The sequence below is a fragment of the Dermacentor silvarum genome, chromosome 7 (genome assembly GCF_013339745.2).
Source record: "Dermacentor silvarum isolate Dsil-2018 chromosome 7, BIME_Dsil_1.4, whole genome shotgun sequence".
Lineage (NCBI taxonomy): Eukaryota > Metazoa > Arthropoda > Arachnida > Ixodida > Ixodidae > Dermacentor > Dermacentor silvarum.
The window spans coordinates 100,790,369-100,807,451 of record NC_051160.1 but is presented as its reverse complement, the minus strand read 5'-3'; the positions used below and the strand labels follow the sequence as shown (position 1 = coordinate 100,807,451).

The window sequence follows — 17,083 nt, the reverse complement described above, 5'->3', positions numbered from 1 at the left end:
GATTGTCAAATATCGCAAACTTCTGTTGTAAACAGCCCGATAACTACTCGCTCAAGGAAGCTGAATTTTGGATAAATTAGAGTTCAAGGAATGTCCATTTAGGACGCAAAATTTCATTCATATACCTTCATTAGTTTTAAACCGCAGCTTCGTAGCTTTAGTACCTTCCCGCAAAAATGGGCAAAAGTAAAACCAGAATTCTAAGTATTGCTTAATTTCGGCCGCATTATTCGGAAAACTTATAAAGGTGCATGAATGAAATTTTGCGTGCTAGATGGAAATTCCTTGAATTCTAACATTTCTAAAGTTTAGCTTCCTTGAGCATGTAGTTGCCGGGCTGTTTGCAAGAGAAGTTTGCGATATTTGGCAATCTTCAAAAGCCAATTATGCAAAAAGTAAAAATTCAAAATTATTTCGCCTCGTCTAGTAAATAGATAAATATGTCCTAAAGCTACACAGCAAGCCGCAATGCAGTAAATGCGGTAGTTCCTTCTAAATATGGCCACAACTGAGACACATTTCGCAAAAACCATGTATCTCATGCTTGTTCTTGAACATTTATTTCTAGATCACATTCATAAATTTCTTTATATAATATATAGTTGGAATCTTCAAGAATTAGGCTTTTTCATGGTATGTACCACTACTTTATATCCCAAGTAGAAGAGCCGCCGCGGTTGCTCCAAAAGTACTGAAAACGGGGGGCTCGTGCCGCCGGAGTGGGACAGCCACCATTAAGGTACGGCCACGCTAGCGGCAAAAAAAAAAAAAAAAAAAAAGCGATCCCACCTCTCCGAAGGGAATCGTGAGGAAATGCGAATGCATTTCTTGCGCCGAGAGGACACGGCGTAGTAATTTTAATGGCGTAAATTAATGACGAGACGAGGATTTGTACCGTAACCATTTATATACACATTCATCAGCACCTGTTTGAGTTGTCATTGTACCTGACGGCCATATTCCCAGCCTTGTGGTCGCTAAAGTGTACAGTCAAAGGGCCTTTGAGAAGCATGCGCACGTCACAGTTTCGGGTAAAGGCGAGATCAATGCAAGTTCCGTGAATGGTAGCGTTGACGTTTCTCCGCCGTGTCTCGAACACGAACTTCAGCGTTCTCGGCTCGCCGTTGACGTCTCACAGCGGCGTATCGAGCACACATTTCCGGATCTTCGGCTCGGCGTTGGCGTTTCGCAGCGGCTTCCCGAGCACGGAGTTCGGTATCGGCAGCTCGCTTCGCTCGCTGGCGTTCGGCATCACGTGCTCTTCGCTTCGCAGCCTTGTCTTCCGCTTTTTCTCCTCCGGTTGATGATGACGTTGAAGCTACTGCAGTGACGTCACCTCCAGCGAGAGGTGTAATACTCGGGTTGGATTACTGCATAAGAATGGATAGTTGGGCGAGTTGGTACGGTAACATATTCTTGATATAAGCGCGAAGAAGACACGGACGGAGGCGGAAGAAGACAGGACGAGCGCTAACTCACAACTAAATCTTTATTGGGAATAACAAACATATATATAAGTGATTGCGAAAACCGTAGCAAAGAAAACATCACATGGTCAAAAGGATAGCAGTTACCAGACAAATCTAATCAGGAAATGGTGAAGCCGCTAAAATTTAAACAAGAAAAAAGAAAGAAGAACTCTACTTCGCACTGACGCACGTGCTGAGCAAATATTGAAATTCACTTTCTGACAATGATAATGATGCCTGGCTAACACAAGTTTCTCCTAGTCTTTTAATGTGAAATGCCTCAATGATTTCGCGTGTAGTTTGGCATTTGTGTCTAGGCCATTGTTTGTTGTAGGCCATTGTTTGAGGACACAAAAGTCCTTTCTAGACACAAATGCCAAACTACACGCGAAATCATTGAGGCATTTCACATTAAAAGACTAGGAGAAACTTGTGTTAGCCAGGCATCATTATCATTGTCAGAAAGTGAATTTCAATATTTGCTCAGCACGTGCGTCAGTGCGAAGTAGAGTTCTTCTTTCTTTTTTCTTGTTTAAATTTTAGCGGCTTCACCATTTCCTGATTAGATTTGTCTGGTAACTGCTATCCTTTTGACCATGTGATGTTTTCTTTGCTATGGTTTTCGCAATCACTTATATATATGTTTGTTATTCCCAATAAAGATTTAGTTGTGAGTTAGCGCTCGTCCTGTCTTCTTCCGCCTCCGTCCGTGTCTTCTTCGCGCTTATATCAAGAATATGTTTCGGGTTGGATTGTATTACACTTCTTGCTAGGGGTACCGTTGCCGTCAGACATTCGCCTTCGCCGGCTTCTGCCATCGCCTGGAGAGGCGCCCAGCCAGCGAACGGTCGAGAGTGAGGCCATAGCCTCCTCGATAAACTCTGTGCCTGTCAAGACGCCGAGAGAACAATAGGGAGGCGCCGTCGGCAGAGTTGCAAACTGCCGCCGCTCATTTCGCTGAGGGCGCCACCGACGTAGAGTGCCACCGCGTCTCCCGTCTGCGCGGCGGGCGCGACGCCGACTGTTTTAATTGCTGCGATGGTGGAACAACGATCCACTGGGTGACCACAGCCTTGTTTATAACGCTGTAGAGCACCATGGTGGTAGTGTCTCGAATACAGTCTGTGAAAGTGCGAGCGCACTTGCAGCAACTGCAGTGTCAAAGTAGATTGCGCGTCGCACGTAGCAAAAAAAAAAAAAGAAAAAGAAAAAAAAGCGTGAGTTTGTTTATTGTGGTTAATACGCCCCTTAGTTATCGTAGTAAAGTAGAGAGAATACGCAAGTCGCAAGTGTTCTTACAGCTATATCTTGTCAAAAACTGCTTGCGACGCTGCTCTATAGTGAGCCGTCCTCCTTCTTCTTCTTCCTTCATTCTTATAGTGAGCCGTCCTTCGGGCCTCGGCGCACGTTAGTAGCATACTATTTTTACGACTTTCAGACAAGTTTTCCCCAAGTTCTTTTGCACCAGATGAGCGTTGTGGCCGACGTGAATATTTATATCCAGAAACCTTTGCACTTTCTACCACGTCCGTGTGCCTTGGCGACCAGGAAAAAAAAGAATAACAGCATATCCACGGGGTGAATGATGATGAGTGGGCGAAGCTCCGGAGGGAATCATCGGATCTCCCGCTTAAGGGGACGCTAGCACAAACGCGTTAGAAACGTGCAGTACTCTCTAGTAAGGGGGAGCGGCCACAGCGTCTTACGCAGCCATTTACACATGCCGGAACGTGCACCGCGTTTGCCGACGCCATCACATGACTGCTGAGTGAGTACACCCCCCGTATTCATAAACGCTCCTCGACTTGAACTTGACTTGCCACCGCCTTGGGCAGCGCGTTCGAAACGCGTTGAAGGTAAGGCGGAGAGGCCACAGCGTCTTACACCAGCTTCTTACACGGGCCGTAACGCGCTAGCACAAACGCGTTAGAAACGCGCTAGAAACGCGGCCTTTCGTTAATGGCCGCGTCAGGAATCGGGGGTTTTGCGGCATGCTGCGCGAAATGGGTTCGAGACCCATTTCTGCGGCGAATGCCGCGTGCCGCGAGATGAAGAACCAATCAAGAGCGACGAGGGTGACGTCACGGAGATATCACAACCGGACCGCCGCCGGTCCGCGTCGGGTTTTCTATCGACGATCGTCGTCTCTCGCATGAAAAAACAAGCGCTCGCGGTGTTGCTCGCGCGTTCGGAGAGCGCGGGAGATCTTATCGCGCCGCGCGGCGAGACGCGCTTGCCACGGTGGCCCCCGGCAAGACGGTGACGCGCGGCAACTTCCCGCCCGCGGCATGACGCGCGCGTTTTTGGCCGCTAGCGTGGCCGTACTTTAACACTGTCGCGTTAAGATACGCGAGACAAGAACACACCTGCCGCCAAGCGAATGGAACGAGGCAAAGAATGCTTGGGGTTAAAACGCGTCAGAGATCAAAGAGGCACTGCTCCGCATGCATATGAACGCCCGGTTCGTTGATTAAATTTCTATTTCAGATCACGCCCCCAGCTTTATTCTCGTTACGTCACATCTGTGAGGTCTTGTCCTAGCCTAGTTGTGTTGACGAAGCGGTGGGGATACTGTGAGAGAGCTCTGAAGGCCGAGCACGGTAAAGTGGAGGAAGGAGAACGGAGTGGCGGAAAAGAGAAAGAGTGCGTGGAAGAGAGCGAACGAAAGATGATAACCATTTCTGACGTTTGCGGAAGCTACTGTCCTCGGCCGCAAAGGTACAACGCGTGTGATCGGATGCGAAGCATCAGTTGCAGTGATCGTGTTAACTTTAACGTAAAGTCTATGTACACACGTCACTAAAAAAATATTGGCCTCGGAGGTAAAAGTGGTCGGCAAAGCGCGCAGAGAAAGCTTTCAAGCACCTATTTCGGATTGCCAGCCATGTGTAGTCCGCGAGCATAATGCATAATGGTATTTGCATTAAATTTGCATATAAACCGTTATTTAATTTTGTCGCTCGAAGAAAATTAGCAAGGCGCGCAACGCTTTCGCTCCATTTCGCGTAGTCGCTTAAATTATAAAGTGACAATTTGTTTACATCATGTCGTATGTGAGAATAAAGCACTTTGTTAACTCAGGGCTTCCAACTCAACTTACAGGCGCGGTTGGTTTCTCAGAACTATTGAATATGATTGGGTAGGATACATTTCTGCCTTAATTGGTGTATGACTAATTAGGTAAAGAAGCAATTATTACACCTGCCGTTGCTGAATATCGCCTGTATATCTAGAAAAAAGTGCGTAGTGCTTACTTCTGCGAGTGCTAACCATGGCTTTAAAATATGAGGAATGCGAGCAAGCTTATTTCTGGCGTCGTCTGGATTCCCGTTTCATTCCGCGGATTTTACGTGCGCGTTTATATTCGTGGAACGAAATCCAGCAAGTATTCAAGGTATTGGCTATGAATATTTATGCTTAATTACTATGTTGAAGCGTTCGGAGTCAAAAATGTATGTGCGACGCTAACGTCTGGGCGATCTTTGCAGAAGGTGCCGATTTGATGTTCTCTCCAGATAGATGTCGCGGTTACATTGCCTGTCTTAATGCTAATAATTTAATGTCAGTTGGATACCTGTGACACATGGGCGGCTAGTTAGGAATGAATCAAGATTTTGGTGACGTGTCCTGCCAGTACAGTCACGCGTGTTTTAGATAAACTGTAGGGTGCTCCACCAGCTGTCATATTGGAGACGGTGTCCCATTCGCTACACTAGGAATCGCTAATGCCTCTACAGTTTAGGAATATACAGTGAATCTGTCAATGTCAACGTGTGAATAATGTGAGCACAACAAAAGTACCTTTTAGCTACTACCGGGCATTTCACGCGTGCGATTTCAACCGACTTACATATGTCATCCTCGTAGACTCGTATTTTTTTCTTGCGGCCTGTTCTGCTCATCCGGAAACGTCAGACGTGCGCCATCGGGTGATAAGCTCGTCCGCATTCGTGACGTCACTTCCGGGATGTCGAGCCGGCTGCGATGCACGTGTTGGTGTCTGGCTGGTAGCACATCGGATAGCTGGCGGCGTTTAAGGCGCGTCGAGAGCTAATTACGTGAATCACAAACGGATCGGGACGCGTACAGTTGGAGAAGGCGAAGACGAACCACACAGGGCACAAACATACGGAAGCCATGAAGAAATTTTTGGGTTATTTTGAGCTCAGGACTGGTAACATCTTGATCGGTATGGTGTCGGTGGTGAGCACAAGCTTCTTTATTTGAATTTTGTTGCTGTTGTTGTTGTTGTGAAATGACTTTTTTGAGTTTTTACTGCTTATAGGTTTAGGAGGTGGAATATTTTGTTGTGCTTTTGAACCAGTGCCAGGTTATTGTGCCTAATTTGCAGTACTTAAAAAAAATGGCACCGAGTCGACGTTGCATGCAATCGAAAACAAGTTCCGTCATTTGCAGGATGTTGATATCATGCTTTGAGAGCGTCGTGCCTCTTCTTGCTGTACAGATCATAATATATAATCTGAATTATTTAGAAATCATGCGGTTTCGACGAAGGAGGTGCAATCAGCGCTGCTATCGGACTTTCATTGAGTGCTTAGTGTTGCCGTTGGCGTTCTAACTGCGAAAGCTGAGGGTGTTATCAAGCGTGCCAAAAATAAAATCAACAAAATTGTTTAAATTCACAAAGTAGGTGGTCATTCTTGGAAGCTTCGCGATGCCATCGCCTGAACCCTGGATACTAACGCCTCGGAGCCCCCCCTATTGTTTGAATCAGAACACGGTTCATCATACACGCCAGCTTGGTCGTTCCAGGATGGGAGCGCGGCTTCTCCACAATGTGGGCAATGTTGCGAGTTGGGCGACGCGGAGAACTTCAATCCTGGCGGCGCTATACCGCGGAGCGAAATGTGTTACTTGCTGCGCAGTGGTGAAGAGGAATTTTACTCGATTGCCTACAACGTTGAGCGTTTCCAGAAAGCCAACAGATCGTAAGAAATGTTGCGCCTCCTGCTTGCGCTTCCCCGGTAGTGTGCACTTTCAGATGTGTTGTGACAAATCATAGGTACACTGAAAGAGGCGCTACAGGTGGAGCAATTGCCGACCTCGCTTGCCATGCCAGTGCCGCTTGTTGCAAGGTTAGCACCATCACCACTGGTAATGTTGTAATGTGGGCGGCCGCTGTATCATCTTACCTTCTCGGCCACTCTGTGCTGATGACACTAAGTGACTATTAAAGTTGTTGCAATTATCTCTACAATGAGTCTCCACCGCGCTGGCGACTAATAATGGCAGAGACGATAGTATCATCTTAGAGAAAAAAGTACGTGACGTAAGTATATAGGGCGGTAAGAACTTCTGAAGGGCGGCGCCAATTTTTATTCATTTTCTTTGGACAGATACAAAGCATTTTCATCATCCTGGCAGGGTCCGCTTCCTATGCCGAGTCTTGTAAGTATGCATCCAATGTGTTTTCATAGAGCGTAAAGGGCTCACGTCAAATGTTATACTCGAATAGTATTTCCCGGATGATCGCAATGTGACGTGACGTATTGCTGCAGTGACCACGCCCGGATTTCTAACGGTTATTAGGTCAGGCATATTTTCGCCGCTACGAAGTATTCATTCAGGGCTACATTGCAGGCTTTTCTTGCAGATATAAACACGCGGAAAAAAAGTAACAAAAATTTATGAAAATGTATTATTAGCTGCAAAGTTAACTGATTATAGGTCCCCATCCCGCTCTCTGGACCCGAAAAAAATATAAAAAAAGCTAGTCAGTGTTTATTTCTCATTTTCTTGCTGATATTTAAGTCACCTTCGTTATTAAAGACTCGTTGAGAGGGTTCAATCAAGATTTTTTTATCCGTATCACGTGATGTTTGCTTTAGCGTTCCCATCTGGGCTTCAACCGTTGTGCAGTCTTCCTGTTCATATTATGCATATTGCAGTAGCGTTTTTGCTTCGCAATGCGATAATATGTGGATTTGGTGGAGCAAGTAACCAACGTCCCAATGCGAGAATGAAAGGGAACTTTTAAATGAACTTTGCATTTGTGATTTTGCGAATCCTGATATTCCACCGAAAGCTGCAGAAACTGCAGAACACCAAGAATTTTCAAGACACAGCGGCCATGTTGACTGATAATGATTGTAAGTGAATATGGGTATTGCCCAAGTTTACTACAAGTTCAGAAAACCACGTTAAACTTGAAAGCAAGTTTTCCAAGCCGTGTACGCTCCTTAGAATATAGAAGAGACACGTCTCGAAACAGTGTTGTATATACGGAAGCTGCATTTATAATCGTTTTTGGGGGTTGTTCTTTTTTTCCTCCTATATAGCGGCATTTTCCGATTTCCACTTGACGTGGATTTGCATGGCATCGCTGTTGCTCATCGCTTCGTTGATGTTCGTCAAGGGAGTTGGTGACGTAAGTTTTTCTGTTTCGGTGCCGTTGCTAGACATTGCCAGTTTTACTTTAGTCACAGAAGGCAAGTATTCGTGATTTATGTTTGGCCTTTGTTTGAATTGTTAGGAAATATGGGCAGTTGTGGACATTAGTTATGTACCTCAATATCAGTGGGATGTCGTTAAAGATGTACTTGTCAGCCGGTGCCAGCAGCTCTGATACGGTGATGTCACTGTGACAGAAAGGATAGAAGTAAAGATGGAATTAAAGTTGGAAATGGACATTATCTTTTACTCTACATCTATTTCTGGTCAAGCATATTTTGCTTTACCGTGTGAATTAAGAATGAGTAGGTACGAAGTTAATCTGTACATTAGCCTGACGCACACGTATTTTTGAAAAAGCAAGTATCACGACGTATATAGGTGGAAAGTGCAGCGACCTCGGTGGAAGCTTCCGAGGTTATCTATAACTGAATTCTATGGTGCTTTGCTAACAATGTTTCCTGGTGTAAATGGGCCAAAATAAGTATAAGAAAATTGTGTTGCTGAAACTCCCAAAAGAGTAGTGCGTAGCAGAAAATTTAATGCACTGCGGTCAAAAACAAGGGTGCTATAACGTAAAATGATTCCAAACTGTTTTGATTCCAATTTCTGCAATCAACCTCCACGATTGGCGAAAACATTTTCGGGCCACTCCCAACTTGGCCTGTCTGTCACGCGACGTCACGAAAACCGCGATAGCTCCCCATGTGATATAAAGTGTACACATTGATTTTCCATGGTTAAACCGCACAAAAGAAAAATATACATTCCTGATTCGACGCCTTTTCACCATTAGCCCTCTGCTATTGGTCCAATGTTCTTGGGATACGCCCACTTCGCCTGTCTGTCACGCGACATCACAAAACCGCGAAAACTCACCGCGTCAAAGTGACGTGTACGCGAAAAAAATGCATTATTATGCCGAAAAAAACTGAAGAATTTTCTGAATAGCCACAGACTGTCCCGGCCGTTCCGAAAGGAATAAAAGATGGCTGCCCGCCGATCGCTCAGGCCCTCGCTACTCGCACCTGCCGGTGAGCATGCATTTATTTGCGCACGATAAACCTTTTTGCGTGCAAATAAAACGTTATCGAGCCCATCGGCATGCATACGACATCGCTCTGCCAACTCTTCCTAGCTGAGGATCCGTTTTAGGGGCATTCTTGTCCTTCCGTTGCACGCCGCCGCGATTTTCGACCAGCCACCGCAAGCTAAGTAAGGCGAAGCGAACCAATCGGAGAAGCCGGCACCACCCTCTTCATGGTGTTATCTATTTTCACTGTGCTGGCTCGGCCCCATCGAAACTAGAGCGTGCTCCTCGCCTCTTGTCAGCCAATTAGATAAGAAAAACCGCTGAGTGTAGACAATGCTGTTGGTTTTGAAAGCGAGCAAAGGTGACCTCCTATAAACGAGGAGAGTGTTTGATTGGGTTGTTCAGACAACGCTGCGGGTCACCGCCCGATGCTTGCGTCGGTGGTTACCTAAATTTGACGTCAGTAGTTTGGAATCAAAACAGTTTGGAATCATTTTACGTTATAGCGCCCGAAGTCGCTAACGGCTGTACGTTTTTTTTTATAATTTCGTTGATCATATTACAGTGACGTAAATCGGTGCATGTGTCTCGCTGAAACTCTTTGACAGGAAAGTTTGCCCATGTTATTTTGCTTCAGAGAAGCACGCATTATTCCATGTTCTAAAACGAAAGGGTAGTATTCAAGCCTGTATAAGGTTTCGAAAAGGGTGCTGCAGACGTAACCTTATTGCACGCAGAAAATACCCGGACTGATGGTCCCGTGGATTTTGGCCATGGTGCCCTTTACGGTGTGGCTCGTCGGAGCGGCGGTCTGGGCTGCCGTAAATAGCAAGGTAAGTAATAACAATGCAAATATAAATATGAAATAGCATCACCATACGATGCGGCGCTAGTTTTTCAATATGGCTTGTGATGGTAGACAGCACAAAAAAAAAAGAAAAAAATTGAAGACAAGGAAATGAACACGGACCACAAGGCGTTGTGCTTAGTGGTGTATGTTTATCGTATCCGTTTTTGTTTCCTGACCTGTTTGCTGTCACAAATCAAACTTCAAGTGTTTTAGGGAGAAGCATGCAGCAGTTTACTGCCACCGGTTTAATGCCTGCTCTCTGTAGTCATAGGGTGACGAGCTGAATACAAAATATAGGCATGCTTTTTCAGAGGCGTTGAGTGCTTTCCTTATCTGAAACCTTAATTTAGTGCAGTCAAAGAGCTTGGTACACCGGCTTAAGCGGTTACAACGCTTGAAGCACTTTAGCTGGCATCTGTCAGTATGCATCACTTTTCTAGAGAGGAACGAGCTCATACAGACTTTTTGGTGCACCGGAGGGAATAATGATAGTGCACTGGTAACAGTGGGAACTCAACTACGTCACGTGGAGCATGGCAGATAACAACTTAATAAATCGGAAACTAGTAGCGGTCCTGACCAGTGAATACTGATTGTGGTATGCTGACACATGCTATGCTTTACGAGCAATGGTACACTTTACTTGAATTGTATAGGTAACCGCCAAAAGTAGTGCGGCTATGAAAAGTTTCACGCCCGATGAAGGGCGTCACTGGCGCAAACTCTTGGTATGGCGTTGTTATCATGATGTCGCTTCGCACATTCTTCCGCGCCCGACGAGCCGGCAGTAGTGGTAAATGTGGCGCTTAGTTTTTCCTCGAACGCTCAATCGCTCCGCACGAAAAAAAGAAAAAAGAAAAAAAATGCAGAAAACTGTCAATGATAAAACAATAGAGTAGCAAGAAGAAAATACCGCGCCATTCTACTGCGGTTAAGCTGGATTACAAGCGAAGCAGTTTAGCACACGACATGGAGGTGACACAGAATTTAGATCGAACGTATGAGCAAATTTTAGTTCTCCTGAGCCGCAGCGACTGCTGTCATCCCGAAGAAAGACACGCGCACACACACTTTTATTTTGATCGGCTGTCTTGATCGGCGGCATACATTCGCGCGGAAGACTACCGCCACCTCGGGGAGCCGGAGGAAACTAGACACGCGCGACGGGACCGCCACGCCGGGAGAGCGGAAGGAAACTAGGCACACAAGCGCTTGGAATGACGACAAACACAGGGCGGTGCGAGTGTACACATAGCCGACGCGGGTTGCACTGCGGCAAATCTTTGAGAAACCCTTATTATCTACCTGGGAGTCTACTGATTTTGAAAATTGTGCCTATTGATAACTAATCTACTGAAAATGCATATCCAAGTGTTGAGACGTAGAAGCTTTTGCATATAATTAAGCAACTTTGCTTCAAATCCGGGAGCTGAGTTTTTGCACACGCAGATCAGTTGACAAACAAACACACACACACACACACACACACACACACACACACACACACACACACACACACACACACACACACACACACACACACACACACACACACACACACACACACACACACACACACAAAAAAAAAACACATTGAATCCTAGCCGTAGACAAAAAATATGCAGCTCCGACGCATTGTGGGAATCGATGTAAGTGAGGCTATCTGTGCGGTCTGCATCTGCTTGTGGCTTCTGGTAGTAGTGCTCACGACGCGCGCTGTCTTTCATGGCCGCCTCGCGTCGTTGCCTTGCCGCACGTCTTCGAGTCAGCATACATTCGCGGTCTGCAGAGCGTTTAGCTCCGTACCGAAAATGCTCCTGTTCCGCGCGACGCTTCTTTCGGGTCTAGGTGTCCTCGACGCTGAGTGAACGCTTTGGAGCCATTTTTCTGGCGCGTGTTTACCTGGTCCTTCTGCATACGTGGCCAGCACGGTGTTGAGACGCCAGCTCCGAGCGCTCTCTTCAGGCTATGGACGACTGTAATGTTTACACTGTCACAGCCCAGCATGAGACCTCCACAGCCCAGCACCTGCATTTCTGGCGCATAGGAAAGCAAGCACAGCTGTGATGCAACGTATCACAAACTGTGATACGTTGTCGCGGCGGCGCCGGCCGGGATGCGCGGAGGCGAGCGCCGTCTGGTGGTGTTGTAAGAAACCCAGCGCGCATGAGCAAGACCTTCACAGCAACAGCGCTCGAAAATTTGGGAGGAGAGGCTAAGAAAGCTTCGATAAAAAAAAGAAAGAATGAAAGGAGGGAGGAATCGCGCGCGTCTCCCAGATGGGCACATAAGCGGAAACGCGAAGAAATACTTTGGAGTATTAAGTCAGTATGCAGCAATAATAACATGGCAGCCATTGATGGCTTACGATGGACATACGCTGCCAGCGAACTGTAATCTATCTAGCTACATCTTTGACCTAGCTAGCTACATCGTGGTGCACTGGAATTGTCTTCATGCAGCAGTTTTTCTTTTCCAAGAAATAAATTTTTTATTCAGACGTCTTCATGTTTGTCCTTGCGTAATAGTTTTAGGACATTCAAAACTGATACGAGGAAGCCTATAATTGCCCCCCGTGGTTTATTTCGATGGGTCGTTGCAATCCACCACTGGCTAAGCAGCTCGTAGCCAAGTGAAAAGTTATTCTCTTATGTAGTGGCAGTTTGCGAGATCGCAAAGCCGCACCGCATAACGCGAAAATTTGCATTTTTGGCATGTTTAGCATGCACTGGTAAAGGCTCTAAACCACCACCAACCGCAACGAGGGATCAGCAGTCATTGCGGTACGCAGCTGTTGTCGAGGTCGTTGCTTACATCCTAGGTCACGTTACACGGGTATAATGCAGAAAGATAAATTGTGGCAGAAACAATTAAGGATGATTGTCAACGTCAGCATTAGCTTTCTTGTTTAACGTGCTGCATATCTCCGTGCTAGCCGTAAATGACGAAGCGTTATGGGCACATCAGCCGACACGTGAAGTGGCAATCTCGCTGCCAACCCCAATGCGAAATATTAGCAGGACTCAATATATCTTGCTGTATGAATAGTCGTGTGAGCTAAAATAAAATAAAGATCTCTCACCATTAAACTGGTCCTTGGACTCCTTTTCCTTACTCCCACAATACGTATAAAGCTGGAGGAAGTTTTAGACTTTTGTTAATTTAGGCACCTTGGTTGAATTAAAAAGGAACAGTGGCCGAATTCAGAAAGCGTTTTCATCGTAAATAGCTTTCCATTGGTCGGCCGTTTCCGTTAGTAGTACGTCCAGTATCATTATCGATTTCAATTGGCTCTTATGAACAATTCTATTTCAATATTTTTCTTGAACACGGGCCCAAATAGTTGAAAAGGTGAACGTTGCTTTGTGTGTTTGACACATTGCCCAAATAATGACGGCGCATTTCGACACCAACTTTACAAAATTTCATTTTTTTTGTTTTGTACGGAAATTGTCCTTGCCACAGTATCAAATCTTATCTACCTTTAGTTGACCTTATCTACCAGCGGGCAACTTCGTCGTGAAATCGTCCTTTTTGCGTGACTTAGAACAGATGTTCAATGCACTAAGCTGGCCTGCAGGAGAAGAGGAACTTAGAAATAATAATAAAAAAAAGGTAACCAGTCATAGTTTCTGAAACCACAAACGTACACAAGAATTTTCACGTTTTATCTGTGGGCACTTTAGCAATGTGAAGACAGTCTGTTTACTGCTGCATGATGGCAAGAGGCGTAAAAATTACATCTCACAATCGCCAAGAACACAAAGTGTTGTACTATAGAAAAAAGAAAGTAATGCGACACAGATTTTGGATCTAATGCTTCGATCAGGGCACATACGTATTCTGGAAAACTCACGTGTTCTTAAATATGAATGTGCCTCATCATCGTTCATTTATTGACGGACGCCGGTACCAAATCTTGATCAGATACTGGGTTACCTTAGAAAACATCAGTTGGCGTTCTTACGCCGAATAGTTACTAAGTGGAACAAGCCTTATGCGCAAGCCTTAGAGATTGCTAATCAGCTGACTCTCTTCAGCAACAGATAAAACTGATTTTCCCATAAGTATTATAACATGTTCATCTATTATATTGCATTGTATGTATTACTCTGCCCACCCTCGTATAGCGCTCTTTGCCAATCCTGTAAACACCGGGCAGAACGTGCAGTATTGTGATAAACTAAACAAAAGAAACAAACAGTATCATTTTGGATTGTCTGATTCTGGCGGCGGGCGTAGAGTGTTTTTGGCTAAGATGAAATTGAAGGTAAAAATATATTGTGTTTTTCAGATGATGGAGCCTGTCAACGCAACGTTGATGTTTGCCTTTGCAATTGTGGAAGTGAGTACACCTGAATGTGTTTAACAAGCTACAGTTTATTTAAGGCAAAAGTTAGTATCCACTCGAATTGAGCCCGAACGCTTAAGAAACCTGTAAATGTTCCTCGAGAGGAAAACTTCAGTTTTGGAAGTAGGCGATTTTGTTAGTGTACGGAAATGTGGGTAGAAATGGTGGTATGCACAACAATTTAGCTTTGTACTGCAATCAGGAACGTGCAAACTTTTACTCGAACAAATTTGTATTCACTTTGACGGTTATGTGCCGAACTAAGCATATAAACAAAATAACGCAGTTTTTTACTATTATTATCGATAGTTTATACCGAATTTTTTTATGACAAGGAGAGCCTTCAAATAAGTGTTTTCTTCATCTTAACTGGATTGATGACGTAACATTAAAGCACTGTATGGAGTTCTTTATAATGTTGTTTACCTGATCAGCTTTAAACTGTATAGTTAGTTGGAAAAATAATGATACCTTTTCATTTTATGCCGGGCGAAAGAAGAGGTCTATGCAGACAGAAACACAACGGCACCACTTTTAACTGAAGGGATTATTTGGAATAAACAGTATATATAGAATTTTTTTTCTTTACCAAAGCAACTCAAGATAAACTCGCAGTAAGGATGGGAAAAGGTTTGATGAAACACTTAATAGACAAAAAGAACAAAATATGTAGATGAGCGCCATACGCCTAATCACGACCGACACCTGAACAACGCATACGTATCACATTTGTTTAGCGCTTCGATTATAATATTGCTAGTTTCCTCAAAACTAGTGACTTGATCAGTGGCCTTGAAAAGATAAGTCCACTTGTCGAAACGGTGGATCCTGCGTTGATCTTGTTCTCGTTTTGCTCATCAGTTTCTTTATTGTGTCACAGAGTACATCAGTATCATCGAACAAAGCCACACAGCCGCATATGCGGCCGTGCGATGCTAGATGGGAAGTTCTGAAATTCTTCAATGTCTATATTAGGTGAACAGCAAGCACCTTCAGTTAAGAATATGTGCTGTGTTGTGGTTTTGTCTACGTAGTCGTCCGTTTTTCGCGTTGTACAAAATGACACCATTCCGACTAGCGGATCTATAAATTTTACTTTGAAGGTGCATCTGTAGTGCACAAAGGCCCAATTACTCAGCTATCAGTCGGATTACACGGCTATAAGCTCCTTCAGACGCCAATTATTTCTTTCCATTCAAAACTCAGTTTAATCATACGTTTTGCATCTTCAGCATCATCAAAAGCGTACTGTAGCAGGACGGCTGTAGAATGTTCAGTTATAAATGAGTTTTCTCAAGGTTAGGAAATAGTCGCACCTTGCGCGAACTTTCTACAGCAACATAAAAATGAAACCATCAACTATACGTCTCCAGCATGCTTAGCATGTACCCATGCAGTCACTTCAACAATATATGATTTAGGTAAAACATGGCAAAGAAACAATGAAAGATAGTACCGGCTACATGAAAACATATTGGCACCGAGAGCGAACCCCCCAGACCTCTGCCTCCAACTCCTTTCACTTAAACACCTCGCACATGTTATTTACATGCGCAACAAACGTCCAATCAGAAGCGTCTCAATACGTATGTGACACATTCTAATCATCATTATTTTATCTGCACTCGTGCCTTTGATGCGCTATCATGGCGCGTACAATTGTATAAACTGCACTGGAAAGAGATATTGAGAAACCCAAGGGCTTTATTTTTATCCGAGAAACAGCCATACTAACGCGAGAGAACAAAAAGCCAAGGCGTTATTTTCTTCTTATTTTTACAAGTCTAGACATTAGAAGAGAAAAAGAAATCATTTTTGTTGTGTTTTATTGCCTCACTTGTGCGCATTCAATTAGGGCAATAAAAACGTTTCGCAATGCTTATATTTGCAGGCATACTTCCTGTCCTGCGCCATCTTCTACCACAGAGTACTGATCAGAGAGCATTGAGAAACAAAGCTGCTCAACCAGAAGACGCTGGAGCTCTGTTCAGAAAGAATCACGATGCCTATGGAACTCTACTCCTTGAATATCCTCCTGCTTACTTTTTCATTTTCAGGTGCTTTGGAACGACGCTTCGATGGTTTATTATTTATTGCGTGGACATATCCGTGATGTGTATAATAAAATACTCTCTCTACCTCACTACCCCCACTCTCTCTCTCTCTATATATATATATATATTAATATATATAGGTCACAATCATATGAAGTCAACCGACAGTGACACTAACGAAAGCATAAGAGTGATTACCTGTTTTTGGTTAAAATACAGAAATGATAATTAAAGGAAATGAAAGTTCATGAAAAGACAACTGGCCGCAGGGGGGATACCAAGCCATGTCACCGCATTAAGCATGCGCTGCTCTTACCAAGTGAGCTAACGTGGCGTCGTTTTCCCATCCACTTTCTTGCGTATTATATAAGTACTAGTTCGAGGTGTCCTGAGTGTTATCCAGCGCCACAACTCACCGCCTTGGTGGTGGATGCGGAACATAATTTCCATCCCAAGGATACTTGAACTTGGGAGAAGGTGACTGGACAGTAAACCGGCATGCTACCTGAAGGAATCAAAGCTGGCATATGGTGGTGGTGTTGGGGTAGCAGCAGGCTGGGTTAGCCTGGCATGCGCATTTTATCAGGCAATTGTTTCGCCTGAGCACCTGACATTTTTTAGCAAGGGTGCGTCAACAGACGTTGGCCAAATCTGTGTCTAGAATAAAGGCAAGCAATAATCGTAGCACTGTCGTTCTGATAACTTCGGGATCTTCAGGAAACACAACATCCTTATTGCTTGCGTGTGTAAGACATTTATTTTGCAGACTGTGAATCAATGCATCTCTTTCCGCGTCAGACTGTGGGCATAACTACATAAAGTGCTCCGCATCACCGATCTCACCACATCAGACTGAAAACGGTGAAGCGGATTGCCCAGTATTAAAAAACCAGGCCATGGGTTAAGTGGAGTTGG

At 44.7% G+C, this 17,083-nt stretch overlaps 1 protein-coding gene across 1 annotated transcript; it reads left to right on the top strand.

Moving 5' to 3' along the window:
* Positions 1–5,466: 5,466 nt before the first annotated feature.
* LOC119459661 (uncharacterized) lies at positions 5,467–16,245 on the top strand. The gene is made up of 6 exons (XM_037721327.2): positions 5,467–5,672; positions 6,827–6,878; positions 7,769–7,857; positions 9,651–9,746; positions 14,058–14,108; positions 16,006–16,245. Exons 1-6 carry the CDS (start codon positions 5,607–5,609, stop codon positions 16,060–16,062), a joined length of 411 nt encoding a protein of 136 aa, XP_037577255.1. The 5' UTR covers positions 5,467–5,606; the 3' UTR covers positions 16,063–16,245.
* Positions 16,246–17,083: the final 838 nt, after the last annotated feature.

What these genes read in the sequence shown, in the direction of transcription:
- LOC119459661 (XM_037721327.2), top strand. Translation starts at nt 5,607, where the DNA reads ATGAAGAAATTTTTGGGTTATTTTGAGCTCAGGACTGGTAACATCTTG. An exon ending in TGATCGGTATGGTGTCGGTG is followed by an intron (nt 5,673 to 6,826) that starts GTGAGCACAAGC and finishes TTCTTTGGACAG; the next exon opens with ATACAAAGCATTTTCATCAT. An exon ending in TTGCCTTTGCAATTGTGGAA is followed by an intron (nt 14,109 to 16,005) that starts GTGAGTACACCT and finishes TTATATTTGCAG; the next exon opens with GCATACTTCCTGTCCTGCGC.